Source organism: Falco naumanni, chromosome 5, assembly GCF_017639655.2.
Source record: "Falco naumanni isolate bFalNau1 chromosome 5, bFalNau1.pat, whole genome shotgun sequence".
NCBI lineage: Eukaryota > Metazoa > Chordata > Aves > Falconiformes > Falconidae > Falco > Falco naumanni.
Genome location: NC_054058.1, coordinates 66,345,201 through 66,361,278, shown reverse-complemented (window position 1 = coordinate 66,361,278; position 16,078 = coordinate 66,345,201). Strand labels below are relative to the sequence as shown.

The following is a 16,078-nucleotide window of genomic DNA, read 5'->3' as shown; positions in this document are numbered from 1 at the left end:
AAAGAACCACTCAAAGTGAAAACGGATCTTGTCATTAACTCAAAACCTCAAACCTAATCAGATTAACTCCATTATCACAAAAACGGAAAGCAGAAGAGAAAACGGCAGCCATAAAGGGGTGATTTTTGTTACCAGTGCCTTTTTATGCGGTCATTGCTAAATGCTTTTATATAAGAAGGGATGGTCAGTAAAGTGTAACTTGTAGGACAGATGGTTAAAGAAGGAACTGCATTAGAGGTCAAAGAGGGTAACAATACCGAAGAGGAGAAAACTTGGGGGTGGGGGGTGGGGCGGGGGTTGCGGGGAATAATCAAAAATTAGGCTACTGGAGGTCCTTCATTAAGCCTCCAGGAAGAAACGAACCCACGCCATCACTTTTGCTTGGCCGAACGCAGGTTGCTTGGCCACAGTGCTTGCTCCAGCGGCAGCAGGTGCTTACCTTCCTTCTGGCTGCCCGCAGCGCTTTGCTGCTGCAACAAGCTCTGGCTGTACAGGGTGGGCAGCGCGGCGGCAGCGTACTGCTGGATCCCTGAGTAGGCCTGGGTGAGTGCGTCCATCGTACCGGCCGTACCATTCGTCAAGCCTGTTGCGCCGAGTCCTCCGTTCAGGGCCGCCATACCTGAGAGCATTTGAGCAACTTTACAAAAAACCCAACAATAGAGAAAAGAAATTGCACTTGTTCATTAGTGCTTTCCGAAAGTCGTTGGTATTATATGACACTGACAATGACAGCAGTGCATGCAGCTTGGCACTTCACTAAATGGGACTGAAAACAAAGAAAACACGACTCTGGCGTCAGGATCACTGTTAGCACAACGGTGGCACAGTCAAACGGACTTGCATGCAGCCTGCTACTGGCAAGTACTACAGCTCGATGCTCCTGCCAGCCTCTCTGCCCACCCTCCTCAGCACCTCTGCTCCTGCTGAGGGTATCTGAAGCTGGGAGAGTGGGACGTGTTTGACCTGTGTCCTTGCAAGCTGGCCACTGAGAAAAAACAGTCTGCAAGGAAGGCTGCTCCTTCTGACGAGCACCTTCAGCCACAGGCCATGACCACACCGTATCAGAAGCATTACGCTTAGACAGTTAGCAGAGAATCCTGATTAACAGCATTTAGAAATAACCCTCTGTATAATTATGGAATTCGTCCCTTAGGTTTGTGGGAGGAAGATGGGCTGCGATGCTCTACGCTTCCACCCTCCTTCTCCAGTTACTCCAGAAGAAATGAACAGCAGCACACCTAGAGTGACTAAAAATGCTTCCCTCAGAATAGGTATCTTTCACGGAGAAACAAAAGCATCTGGTTCTAGCAATGCCTCTCTTCTCACTGAAAGCAGAGTCACTTCTTTTTTTTCTTTACAGTGATTCTACATCCTGATAAATAACAGATTAATTTAACTGGGATGACTGCCAAAGAGGAAATTTCAGACTGGATTGCTAGCTGTGTGGAAAATGGCATCCCTCATCCATGCAAATAGTGTGATCTGCAAAAAAAGTGTTACCACTCTGACTCGATGGCAGACAAAATCCCGGGCTACAGCCTCTCCCTGTTGGCTTCTATTCCTCATCACACCTCCTGAATAAGCCATGTTGAAGTTAGCAGTGTTAACACTTCCCCCCCCACCACCCCCGAAATTCTAGAAAAAGTGAATTTTCTCTCAGAGCTACAGCCTCTTTGGCAGTTGAAGGGGTGGCAGAGTTCCAAGCCCTGCTCATCACCCACACCTCTGACTTGTGTCAACTAGAGCAGTAAGTGCTCAACAGGACTGAAAGTTGGGCCAGGGAGTTTTCTGCACAACTAGCTGATCTGTGCTCCCCAGTTTTTAGGTGAACAGCTCACAAACAATTTAGAAGGGCTTAATCAGGCCCCTTGAAGTACAGATCAGTCATGAGAAAACTGAGGCACCCAGAACCACCAGCGACCGTTTCTTAGACATTGACTGCTTGGTGTTTGGGTTGGCAAAATGATAGGTGAAGAGATGACTGGTAGAGCCATATTAAGACCAAAAAGCTAAGAACATTGAAGAGAAAGAGAGGGCTTAATTTCAGAGCAGTAATAAGGGTTGATATGTAAATTGGAGAAAAGTGAGGAAATTAAGCAGAGGACACTTTACAGAGAATTAACAATGAAATCTATTAGACCAGGAAACAATCTTCAAGGGAAGTGGCATAATCTTATCACATGAGTAATTTAGAGATAGAACGAATACTGCAAGGAATTATCCTGCATTGACAGAGGAGGATAAAGATGCTGACCCACTACTTTTCTTCCATCTCTTATGCAGATTCGAAAAGTGTATTCCTATGAGTCTTGGATAATCAGGACAATTGCTCAAGTGGCACCTTTCTGGCACCACCAGAGTCTGTGCCAATTAAGAGAATTGTACTGCATAAATTATACCTTTTGATATTACTATAATTTGTGTGACTGAACACTTGACAGAGATGTGATATTCTTAGCCTTTCCTTAATAAAATGTCTCGCACTTTGAAGATTTCTCTTTCCCCTTCACCCCACTTCAGAGCATCACTGTATCCTGATAGGAGAAACTGGCTGCCACTACTTTGAACAAAAACCTCTGCCAGAGCACAGGAGAGCAGATCTTTGATGTATAATAGTTCCAGCTATAGAACAAAAAGTTGCAAACCAACATAGCTTGTGGAGCATCTTATACCTAAAAGATAGGAAATTTTGAATAATAGTAATAGTAATAAAGAGCAATAGCATAATAATAGCAACAGCAATAACGATAATAATAATAATTTGATCCTGAGCCTGACCATAACCTACTCTGATGTTTTTGTACTTAGGTTTGTGTCATTGCTTGCATGGGTGTATACACAGCTCTGGTTAAAGTAAAGGCTCCTGATGAAGCAGCTTCTACTTCTATTATAGGGTTGAAACAACTTGATAACAGAGGAAGCGTTAGGATAACGTTATCTTTTGTGAGTCATCGGCCTGTTAGATAAACATGCTTTGTGCTGCAGTGGACAGCATCCTCCCCCTTGTTTCACCTAGACTCATTAAGCCCCTTCCCACCCAACAATTTCAGGTTAGCAAACAGCCAGGCAGCCCCAGCTGGCTGCATCGCTTCTGGGAAGGGCACGGCCACGGCTACCACAGCCCACGTGTCTAAAACACTTCCTTCCTGAGCAAAACAGATATACAGAAAGCTCTCAGAATGTTTTCTCTTCTCCTTTTTTACATTTTTATGAAATCTACAAGGTCCAGCTGCAGTTACATATCTCTTCCATCTCTTTATTATCTCCACCAATGCACTTCAGTCTGATATTGAACTCTGGTCCCTTCTTCACTTCTGTTAAATAACCTTCTAGAGTCTCTCATCTATGGCCTTCTCCTTTTTTGAGTTACTCTACATAATACAGAAGTGACAATGCTTGGCAAGTCCAAAGGTCTCTCCAAGTGCTTTCCAAGCACCTTCAAATCTGTCACAAATAGTTTTATCTCTATTTTACAGATGTAAATACAGGGGCAGAAAGGGTAAGTGGCTGCCCTGGGTTCACACACAAATACTGTGTCGTAGCTGTTCGGTATCCTGGATCCATGGTTGTCTTTGTTAATTGCAAAGAATCTCTAATTCCTTCTTTATTCATTATTCCTCATTATTCACAATTCTGTTTGTTAGTTACATTATTTAAATTTAAGTGCCCAAAGGAGACAGTCTAATGTTTTGTCATTTAAGGTTTTAGATGCTTCAAGCACAACTGAGAGAAGACTGGGTGAATCCCCACATGTATGTACAACTGTTGCCACACCCTTGGAAATAGTTAAACTTACCATACTCTACTCTCTTTAATTTTTAAGGCCTCTAGACATCTTTCTACAATGCTTCTCTCTACAATGAGAGCACTACCACTCTCCACAGCCCAGCTTCTTTACTTTGGACCCAGCAAACAGATAGAGGACTCCTAGTGAGCTCAGCCTGGAAGGCACTGTCCCTGTGGTTCTCACATACAGAGCAGGACATGGCACTAGAGGAGTACCTCTTCCAACACCTCTGTGTAAACCAATGCCCAAGCCCAGTGCCACCCTCTGATTCATTTTTGGTTTAAGCTCTGCTTGACTTGCACTTTGGATCACTCTTGTTATATCCCCAATTAGAAGCATATCACTCAATTCCACCTTCTCTGCACAGTTACTTCAGGAACCTCCATGACCAATTAATGTTTTTTACTGGAGTGCTTATGACCATGGCATAGTGGGAAACATTTGACTTATTGAACATGAGGCTTCCTGAAGGTTCCTAAAGAGGTCTGAGTGTGAATAACTGGATTAGACATGGTCACTAGAAAAAGCACTGGCTTGTAATTAAAATAGACAGGGGAGGTGGTTTTGAACAATGCTTCTCTATCATTAGCATCACAGGTACCCAAAATTGATAATCAATGTCACTCTTTTGAGAGAAACAGTGCCACAACAATGTGTTGTGTTGTGTTGTGTTGTGTTGTGTTGTGTTGTGTTGTGTTGTGTTGTGTTGTGGGGAAGCAGTTTCCCGTCTTTAGATCTCTTTCATATGTATATACATAGACAGACATACCAACGTACATTTTGTGAGTGCTATACACATACAGATATTCCAGGCACACATGCCTTTGTCCATAAAAACATCCATGAAGAAGATTTGGGACTGAAGCCACTGTTGGTACAAGTCCACGGAAGTAAGGTAGCTTAAAACACACTGAAATTTGGTACTAGCTTGTAACTATGTCATTAATACTTCAAATGACACATGCAGGTAAATTTGCACACACATCACCTCAAAATACTTGCTGAGAAAACGTAAACTCTTTACTTGTAGTCTAACAAGGTGTGTTAAAAGAAGTGCAACAGAATGGTTCCCACACAATGTCAAGAGCTCACAGATGATTCACTCTTGCTCAGTCTTGATGAAAGGGACATTATCTTGGAGTGCTCCAGTGTGCCTTGGTTCTTAGTACTTGTGGGAGGGAAGGAGCAGGATGCCATACTCTGCTTTTGATATTGTGACTTCTTATAAACCAAGTAAACCAGATCGTCTGTTTATCAGGAAAGGACATTTAATGATTTCTTACTTGTGACAGGGTAGCTCTCTTACTACGGGAGTTCATGAGAGGAGATAAATTAGCTCTTCATGCATGCCATTTCCAGTGGCTTGCTGTAATACTAATGTAATAATAAGACAGGAAACTAACATCTACTGGTTTGGAACATAAATTTTTTTTAAGTTGCTCTTGAGTCATATTTACTATGAGGTTGTTTGTGTGAAATATGCATGTCCTTGCCAGAAGCAAGACCTGTTTTACACAAGACCCCATGCAACCACTCAACATTGCTACATGGACATCCATAAGCCCCCTTCCTTCCCGACTCCCAACAATGACAACCAGAGATCACAGAACAAAAAGATTGTGTGAGCAGCCAAGTAACAGTGACAAAAAGGACATCATGCAGAGCATCAGAGTGAGCAAGAGATACTGAGGAGGACATCCATTCCTGGGGGTACATTATGATAGGTCATGGACTGGCAATGGCCAAATAAGATTCCTTGCATTGCAAAAGGAAATGCAAGGAGCAACAGCAGCTAAAAAAAAAGGGAAGGGGAAATGCAGCTGGACAAATCTCTTCCATTGCAGGCAATGGTGAAGTCATCATAGCAGAAAAAAATTAAAACAACAAAAAAAAAAATCCTTCTTCTTCAGGAAAATCTTGACCAAGGCTAAGAACAAGAAAGAATGTTCTAACATCTACCGGCACCTAGTTAGCTGGAGATGCCAGGGTTTGTTTAAGATGTCATAGGATAGGTGTGCATGCTCTGGTATTACAGGTGACTAACTGCATCATTCTCTTACACTTGCCAATTAAAAGCCAAAGACTTGCCTTCATTTTTTAAGTATGTTGCTCTCAATTCAATTTGATAATTCCTACAGACATTTTAAAAGGACTGCCTCTGTGGCAAACATCTTTCTTATCACTACATTTCTGAGTGAGGTTTTGTACTTTGGGGCGATACACCTGTTGTCAGACTCCCTAAATGAACCAGGAACCTCTCCTATAACCTAGATAATCCAACTACCTCGCTGCATTTCTTTTACCTTCCATACACCCTGCAAGAAAAGGTGTCTTTGTGCAGGGACCCAAGGGACTTCACTTTGCAGAGCAAACTATGTGAAACTGAAAGACTCCAGAACTGCATAAGTACCATGAATGCAACTAGATCAGCTTGACTCCCTTATTTTGTACATAGATTAAAAATAATCATATCATCGCTTTACAATTGATAGTTTTTGTGGCATTATTGGGGAAGGCTGTCCACCACAGCAATAAATACTCACTGTTTACGGTACCTGCTAGTGCATTAATATTATTCAGTCCAACAGTGGCTCCAGCCAATCCTTGGAGAGTACCCAGAGAAGTCAAAGAATTCATGGCCGCACCAGCTGTGGAATTAGCAGTTGATGCAGCCACTGAAATGAAGAAAAAAAAAAAAAAAAAAAAAAAAAGCAAGGCAAAATTAAGGCCATGTTTTGCTTATTTTAGCTGATCACAAACCAGCTTACAATAATGCTGAGTACAACAGGGCTACTGGCAAGAAAAGGAAGAAAAGAAAATGAGACCAATAGATCAACCTTGTTCAGGATATTAATGGTATGATTGCTCATGCAAATTGTTGATGAGTCTTGCACTGCAGAGACTGGATCACAACATTTAGCACTGTGCTATTTGCAATCATAATACAAAAACATTAAGTATGGGGTCAGTCGCTTTCTCAAAAGTCTGTCAATCAACCTAGCATCCCAGGCTGCTCAGCTAACCAGGTTACTGATATATTGCTACATTTTAAATTCCATCATTTAAGAAAAAAATAGAATTACTCACAGTAATTTTGTCAGACAACAGCTTTCTGTTCTGAGCCCCAAGTGCTCTAAGAGAAATTTTAATTATTCTAAGTGAGACACTATGCCATTATGCCTCTGCTCCAGGACACTATGAAAAACATTTAAAGACCTGAAGTTTACAAAAATAAGAATGACCATCCAAATACAAAATGTAACTACTATCCATTTTATTGCAAGCATTTAGCCTGGCCTTTGTACATAACTTGTCATGTACATGCACCCCATAAACGCTACTATACGCATCCCCAAAAGAGGGGTAGTAGAGGCTTAGGTGGGGAAAAAGTCCTTGCTGCTACAGTGCCAAAGGAATGATGAAGGTGGATCAGATGAATCCACCTAAACTACATGCTTAGGAAGAGAAAGAGACTCACTCTCTTGTCATAGGAAAGTAATAAAGCACCTTAGAAAGAGCTGTCATTTAGGATAGGGTGGATGAACTAGAAATGCATGTCTTTCTCATAGATGGGCTTTGAATAACCAGTGTAGATTAAAAACTTAATTTACAGGTAGGTAAAGTTATACCAGATGAATCACACTCATAAAAGCTGCAGAAGCAATTAGGTTTTTAGCTTGTCTCCTGAGCCCTACTTTAGTGCATCAATCATAAAGACTCTCTTCCTTTATAAAGTTACATTATCTTCCGAAAAGTGAACATTTAAAGCCAGGGTTTTGTTGATGATTTACTGGAGGCACATTATGTCAACACCACGCTTTTTTGCTCTTATTCATTACCTAGCTATGAAATGGTTAAGACCACTTTTGTCTTGATGCTGTTTTGAGCTATTGAACACACCAGATTACTCAGTCAGCCCTCAAGAAAGTGAAGTCTCTACAGCTGGCAAGATCCAGTAAGGAAAGTAGGAGGAAACTTTTTCACTCCTGTGGGTAAAACTTCAAGCTCTAACCTACAAACAGCCCACCTTTTCCACCTTAAGACCCACAGAAGACAAGTCTTTGCACTCATGACGCCTCAAAGTACAAAAGACTCTCCTTGTATGGGTGGGGGGAGATGTCCAGACTCTGTGAGGCATTCATTGTCCCCACTTCCCTAGCATCTGAATTGTTAACTTGAATAGTTTTATACGTTGCAGACAGAAGCAGCTTTGATTATTCAGATTCTCTCCACAAAGCAATAAGAAGCCAATAAACGTCCTTGATTAAAAAAAAAAAAAAAAGGTAATCAAAAAACCAAAGTAAACCCCCATTTTTTTCAGATAATGTGGGCACCAACAGAGAAGAGAGGAAAAAATCTAAGTGAATGAATGTCAGTGAATTCCCTGTGACCAACACTGCTCCACGCCTCTGCTCATGTTCATTAGCCAATCATTCAAATGGAGTATACAAACCTCAGATCTGAAGGATCTGATTGGTTTTGACTGGGCTGAATTCCATCCATTTTCTTTTTCAGATGGTTATTACCTTTTTCTCTTGAGGAGACACATATATTTAAGAAATGAGAGAAATGGGAGCTAGGAAACTGCCTGAAAATTACATTAAAGCTGGGGGCAATAACTCCTGTGAAGGAGAGCCATACGCTTATGGATTGTCAACACATCTGTTGGAGAAGGCTGAAAATTAAATTCTTCCCTCTTGCACAGCCCACAGAGTGTGTTGTCGTGGCTCTTATCATAGGCTCGCTGCTCAAACACATGCTGCAGGGATGGCCAGCATCAGGGGCCAACATCTCTTTTCTTCTTTTATGCATATCAAGTTTCTCTGTTCCAGCAGACAGACACAGAGCAGGTGCCTCAGTGGTTCTCCCATTTGAAGTTGCAATGCAGATTATCTAGTTTGCCTAAATAATGACTTGACATATAATCAATGTAAAATACTAGTTGGAGCACTGAAGCACCTCAGAAATCTGTGTTTTGTTGTCGAGGCTATTTCTTCTGCTTAGCAGCGATCTGTCTCACAGATCCACTGGGACAATGCTTTTTCCTCTTTGGCTTATTATTTCTTTGAGGAAAAACAAACTGAACAAATTGTGTGGTTTTCCACTATCTTATTGAACAAGGGGTGAACAGAAATGAAGGGAGCTTCTTCTGTTAGGTCACTTGTGAAGGACAGATCCAGCACCTAGCTGCGTGAGGTTTCCTGAGAGACTCCACACTAGTTATCTCCTTCCCTTTGCCTGAGACCTGCATGTGTGAAACCAAGGCAGTGATGAGCTGAAATACTATCATAAAAGCACCATAAAAGGTCCCAGATATTAAGAGAGGAGAAAAATTGTCACAAAATGCTGGATAAAACCAACAGATTAATCAATGGTATTCCCTGTCGTGTCATGTCCATCGTCGTCGTGTCCGTCCCACCCCCCCCCCCCAAATTTAAAGGGAGATGAAACCAAAGTTAAAGTCCTACAAAGACACGCATGGAAGCTTAGGCCAGCTGAAAGTTTTTACCTCGTGTGCTCCCAGAATATGTTGAAATCCATCTAAAGCCAAGGACTAGGCTTCTCCTGTCCTTTGCCCTTTTATAGTTCCTTTCAACTGAAATACGTAACATATATTGAACCAAAGGGGGAAAAAGAAAAATCACATGCCTTGTGGTAACAGTAGATGACTGCACTACTTCAGGGGAACCTGTCTAACTCTCTTGTGTCAGCAAAGCTCTTGGGCTCCACAATGGCTCAGAGTAATGGCAAAGGAAGTATAATTCACTGTTGGAATAGCGTTATTCTATATTTATGTCTTTTAGTTGTCCAGATGACAACAATAGATTGGATACCTACAGAATTTATAAATTGGTTTTTACCAGGTTCCCCTGCCACCACATAAATTAAAAGAAAATATTTCACAACTCCTTCCGTCCTCCACACCAGAATGTTGCTGCTCTGAATCAAATCCTTTCATAGTGCTGCTGAATAAACAGCGGGCATCTGTCTCCAAGTACTTAGACAGCTCAATGTATGGAGCTGTAGTGCCACTAGGCATTGCCCTCTCTGTGCTACTGGTGCACCAGCGAGGAAAATCGAAACACACAAAAAAAACGGCAAACAGCTTGGGCTTCTGGTGTCACTCTGTATGGCACACCCTTAATCCACAACATTTGGTGAATTATTTTTCCCTTTATACTGGGAATTTTATCTTTGCCTCCTTAAAACCTGCATACGTCAGGACTCAATATGCTTCTGGAGCGGTATGAAGTGGGTTAGCTAATACTGAAGCTAGGGGGAGCGATTCAGAGACTGAAGCTCCAGCCTGATGAACACTGGCTGAATATATAATAGTTGGTGAAGAACAGAGATGCTTTTTACCAGCTGCACTGATCATTCCTTCACAATGTTAAGCCCTGGATAAACATCAGAACATGATAGATAAGATTTTGCCTACTCAAAGGAACTTTTTCCACTCTAACATCAGTCATTGGAATAAGCTGACAGCTTTCTCAAAGAGGCTGTTGCTCAACCAGAGACTATTGCCAGGAGTTAACAGGGTTGAATCCTTTGACTGTTGTTGCAAGAGTTCAGACAAGATGTTCATCATATTCACCACCGACCTTAAAAATCTATTAATAAGTGAAAACAATGTCACAGCACTGGATAAAGCGGTCAGTTTAGACTTGTAAGAGTGAGGAGTTGTCCAGTAACCCTGGACATAGAAAAATCTGCTCTCTTTCCTGCAGGTAGACTGCATGCTGGTCACCTGTTGCCTTCTCCATCCAGGCCACATACAGAGACTTTACAGAACACTTCAGCATCTCCAACCATGAAAGGTGAGATGGTTAAAAAAGTTTATTTTAGACACCTTACTGTTTCTTCGTCACAGCTCCTCTATTCCCACCTTTCTGTGTCAGCCTCACAACCTTCCTCCTCTTTCTTCCAAACTTAACTCCACTTTAATAAAGATCCAGAAAACTTAAATACAAATAATATTACTGAGAAGCTGTGAAATGGAGAAGGGTATGGCTGCAGCCTTTCCCCTTCACATCCCCAAATCACTCCCACCCCCAGCCATTTACCTTACTGTGCTTCCTCCACTTAACTGATGACATATTTGCTATTAGCTGCATTATGAACAAAGAGACTTGGTCTTCAGTTAATATATTCTTTCACAGAGCTCTCTTTGATACAGAGAACACATTTTCAGTTGAGGTTGCTCTACACAGTGTAGGTATTTGTGTTTAACTACTAATGTTGCATTCATAGAGATCTTTAAGGCTGGAAGGAGCTGGCATTTTCAACTGTTCTCAACACATTTATTTCTGCCTGCAAAAGGTTATAGCACCTTTTAGGTCAGAGATTTTTTTTAACAGAAATCTAAAATAGCAGTGAGCCATTTCCCTTTTAATTTGAATAACATTTCAATACAATACCTAAAAGCTATGCCAACCTAGAAAAACAACCAGTATTAGCAGAGAAACTTCTGGCCATTCTTTTGGCTAGCTTATGTCCACAGAGTTATGGTGATTTACATCATCTGGAAAACTAGATTCAGGATAACAGCATCTAGTGAAGGCGATGTATAAATCTTTCTTTGGCTTTGCTATGCACACTGTGGACAGGATTAATTTCCCCACCTTTGGCAACCTCACTGTTAGTTTAAGCTAGTCTAGTCAAAACTGTTCTTTTGAACTGCCTCTGAGGTTAAGAGATCTCCAACTCTGGCACCCTACCTTTAACTTTCTATCTTTGGATGGGCTGAACTCTGGAAGTGCTCCTCTTCCCCCTGATTCAGATGGTGACCTCAAAGTAGATGGAGAGAGCAAATGCATTGTGGGATGGATCCTGCCCTTCCTGTTGTGTTAACAAGCTGGTGATCAAAAAGTGAGTGATTTGCTCCTGCGTGCAGAACTGATGCCAAAGCATGCAAACTCAGGAGACTGACTCACATCTCAGGCTGAGAGAATTGCCTGATGCCGGGCAATTTTGAGCTAATCTGTAGAGGCAGATTCTATTTTGCAAAGCGCACCCTGTCAGAGAAAGGAACTAGACAACAGGCACTTATGCAGTCACAGCATAGGTCATGCAAAGTAAGATGGCCTTGCACAAAAGCATGCAGGGTGCTATCAACACGTTTCCCAGTTCTGCCTCAAACTTCTTGTGCTGTCCTGGAAAAAGCACTTGCTATTTTTTTTGCTGCAGGACAGGGCTAAATCTGCTTTTTCCCAGCTGCTGGCTTGTCTCTTAAAGAGGAAAGCCATTTCTTGGAGGCACAGGCACATTTTTGTCATGCCTATTTACTTCCTACACCTAAGATGAAGTGCCCTTGATTGGGCTTCTAGGGATGCTGAAGTCAGAAACCCACAGACCTACGCTCACCTCTAGTACAGCCTTGGGCAAATCCCAAACCTCTCATGTCTCAGGGCCAACTTATAAAATGAATCCTCTTCTCCAACAGAGGAGGTTAACTGGAGGGTCCAGGGGGGCTGCCTGAGTACTTGGTGATGAAACAAAGTGCTCGATAAACACTCCCTCTCACCACTCCTCTGAAGTAAAGAACCTATTCAAATCACACATGTATTGCTATGATTTAGCAAAGAGACAGTTTGTAGTGTGCAGTTGATCTCATCCTTTCCTTAATTTTTGGGGTAAATGTCTAAGTAATAAAGAATTCCAATGACTTCACAGCAAAGTCATATACCACAGGAAAAAAAAAAAAAAAAAAAAAGTCTCTTGGAAACCCCATAGTACATATGCTAACTTGTCACTATTTTATGCACTATTTTATGGGTGGTGATATGCAGTGGGCTGTGAACTCTCCATTCCTCTTCACCTTGTCCTGCTCCCTTCCTCCTCTTCCAACACTGGCACACTGTGTTGTATGATACAAGTCTAGGACTAAGGTTTTAAGACTGAATATCAATGAGACATTCCAAAGATTTTAAGTTAAGTTTCTTTTTAGAGACATTATTTTGGTTTCAGGGCAAGACTGAACGAGAGGATGGGCAAAGAAAAGCAAGGGTAGTTTCAGCTCTTTGTCTGCATAGAGGGATGCTACAGACCTTCACCCACCACATCCATGTGAAGAGCTGCTAATATTTTTGGAACAGAACCAGCTTTCTGGTGCTGCAGGACTTCAGGGCAGCTCTAAGTCCAGATTAACTACGCTGGGGGTTTCCACATAGAGATTCACAACAGTAACTGTCAGCCCTGTTGGTGGCTTTCCTTTAAGCAGCTCTAGGTTACACCCCACAACTGCCTGTCTCAATGCACTGCACAACAGCATTTACTTTGAGGCTGGCTACCTGCTTATCACCACTCAGCTGTGAACTGTACTTTGTTCTTGTTCTACTTAATGGATGTTTAAATAACTCACGTGTTCAAAATACTTACTTTGCTCCCGTTAAGATGATGTAGTAGTGCACCTGGGATCAATATTACCCACAAATTTATCTGTATGACTTTAAGTATGAGAAGTTGCAGAGAAAACATGCTCTCTTTTGAGAGAGACTCCAGACAAATCTGTATTGGTGGTTCTCTGAGTCCAGAATCCTCTTTCTTGTACTGAATTTGGGTGTACGCCTGATTTTCTGCTGCCTTCCTGAGCTCACTGACTCCAGAGGCTGGATAAAAAAGATCTGACTTAAACTGCTCCTGACTAAATGGCTGCCATTCAGCATGAAATTTAACAAGGACAGATGCAAAGTCCTGCACCTGGGAAGGAATAATCCCTTTCAGTAACACAGGGTGGGGATAGATGGCCTGAGAAGAAGTTCTGCTGAAAATGGCCTGGGGGGGTCCTGGTGGGAGGTGACCACGAGCCATCAGCACGCCCTGACAGCAAAGAAAGCCAACAGCATCCTGGGCTGTTGGAACAGGGGGAGAGACAGGAGATGCAGGTGATGTTTCCTCATGTTTCCTCTTTGCTAAGTGCTTGTTAGATCACATCTAAATGCTACATCTAGATTTGGGGTCCTCATTGCAAGGAAAACGTTGATCAGCTGGAGGGAGTTCAGTCGAAAGCCAGCAGGATGGTCAGGGGCTCAAGGACTCAACCTGTACCAAGCTGGGATTGTTCAGGCTGGAGAACATATGGCTTCAGATAGACCCAAAACAGCCTCCCAGTACTCAGGAGGACATCATCAGGTAAGTAGAGCCATAGTGCATGGTGGGAGGACAAGAGGTAAATTGAAACAAGAGAAGTTCAGTCCAGATAGAAGTAAAAAACCATTTGTACCGTGAGAATTGTCAAGCACTGGAACAGATTAACAGATTGTCCACTACGTGTCCTTGGAGGTTTTCAAGACTTGACTGGATCAAGCCCCGAGCAACCTGATCTCATCTCACACCTGTACCTGCTTTGAGCAGGGCGTTGGACTACAGACTTCCCGAGGGACCTTCCAACCTCGATTATTCTATGAACCTACACAAAGTAAAACGGCGTAGAAGAAAAATATAAAAGTCAGGTAACACTGAGGCAGAATGGAAGCAAACTGAAGAATGAAGATGTGTTGGCAGAAAACTGAACAGATCTGGCTTCTGCTGTGGGTCTGTTCACAGTAATAGAGGTTGACACCAAATATGCCACTTAACTTTTGGCTTTACTTCTGATTCTAGGCTGCCACAACTACTTTGTGTAGGCTGGATTTCCAGGGCTAGATCTACACCTAACAAAAGGAGGTCCTGACCTTAGATGATTGCTTGAGCTTTTAGATTCTTCTTAGTTTCCTTTAGATTTAACAATGTGCGACAGAAAATATAAAAACAATAGAACTGAAAGAAAGGATATAAAGAAATTATGCAAAGAGATTAAATGCAGTAAGAGAAGAAAATCAAAGTTATTTTAATACTTCTAACATCTCCCCAGTCAGTGACACAGAAAAAAAATAATATAAGAGTTGGGCACAAAAGGAAAAGAAATATTAAGCCCAAAGTAGAAATCTCTGATTTTAGCAAGTTGAATTTTAAATCTTCGTTTAGTACCCAAAATCTGTTGGGTAAACAGAATATTCCTTTGTCCCTTTCTTAGTACAAGGGAGATAATAAAGCTAAGAGATAACATTGGGTTAAAGGATGATCAGATTAAGGCTGCGTTCTCTGTTTTCCTTCTAATCTTTAGTTGCAAAACCCAATGATGTTTGGCACAATGTCTTGCAAACCCTATCTAAACAAGACAAATACCTGCTGGCCTGAGTGAAAGACTAAAGATATTGGGTAAAGTTTAGTTGTGTTAGACAAAGTCTAGCTGTGTTGGACAAAGTCTATGCAAAGCTTCCAACTTTGGTCTGATTTAAAACATCTTATTTTGGTTGTGGTACTCTCTTAAAAAAAGAATGGCACCCAACTGTAGGAGGTTCTCATGTAGTGGGGAACCCGCACCATCGATCTAGTGCTATGTGGGATTCTGGCCAGATCTGAGCTTCCATGCTTAAGGTCAATTGATGAAGGTGCATTCTCTTCATGTAGCACTAACAACAACTGGTTGTTTTAAAGAGATGAAGGCTCAAAACCTTGTCCTAAACATGCAAATGAAATTTTTCTTATGGAAATGAGCAGCGATTCAAGTATAGTAATGATGGAGCTTATGAAATGAGTTTTATAAACATGGGCATGGGGGAGAAGTGGGTAAGTCAGTTGTACCGCCCATGTGACATTGCTCTCAGGGATTTGCAGTTGTGTTCCTGTCTGAAATGAGCACACACTACGGACTCTGACTGCATAAGGAACATTTTAAAGGGAAAGAGTAATTAAGCAATGACAGAAGCATCATCATTATTAGATAATCACAACCCAGGGGCATTAACAAACGTTGACTGTCTCTAATCCCATGAGGTCTAATTATTCTGTGATAATAACCACACCTCCAAGTTTTAATTTATTCTTGTGGAGAATCTGGGGGGGGAGGTGGGAAAAAGGGGGGCATTTTAATAGTTTTGCTGGAAGAAGATGCAGTTGGCCTTTCAAAAGGGCTCATCAGTATTCTAATCTAACTAGCATGTGTGATTGGCATTAAATTGTCTGCCCTTTACGATGATCTCCAGCCAATCCAAGTATTCACCCTTGCACAAACCGGTGGTCTCCCTGTCGCTAACATAGCACCAACACGCACTGGTTCTGTTTCTCAGGGCATTTTTTGGCAAAGGAGAGGTGGATTTTCCTGGTCTGAGGTGGTTAATTCTTCATAAGGTCCTCTGACAAGCACTTTGCCATTAGTGTGGAAAAAGAAGTAAAAACTTGCTCATTTTCTGGTATCTGGGAAGTGCTGTCTGATATGTCAAAAAAGGAAGATTCTAGTAAGTTTAA

The 16,078-nt window shown here is 41.8% G+C and overlaps 1 protein-coding gene across 12 annotated transcripts in view; it reads right to left on the bottom strand.

Moving 5' to 3' along the window:
- The window catches only part of CELF2 (CUGBP Elav-like family member 2), a 376,931-nt gene that overhangs the window by 13,655 nt on the left and 347,198 nt on the right, over positions 1-16,078 (bottom strand). For 7 of the 12 annotated variants that reach the window (XM_040595111.1, XM_040595115.1, XM_040595108.1 and 4 more), the window contains 2 exons: positions 6,343-6,462; positions 440-637 (listed from right to left, as the gene is read on the bottom strand). In XM_040595111.1, coding sequence (XP_040451045.1) covers positions 440-637; positions 6,343-6,462 — 318 coding nt within the window. Of the gene's footprint in view, positions 1-439; positions 638-6,330; positions 6,463-16,078 lie in introns of all 12 variants that reach the window. The other 5 variants (XM_040595113.1, XM_040595110.1, XM_040595114.1 and 2 more) reach the window with 3 other exon arrangements.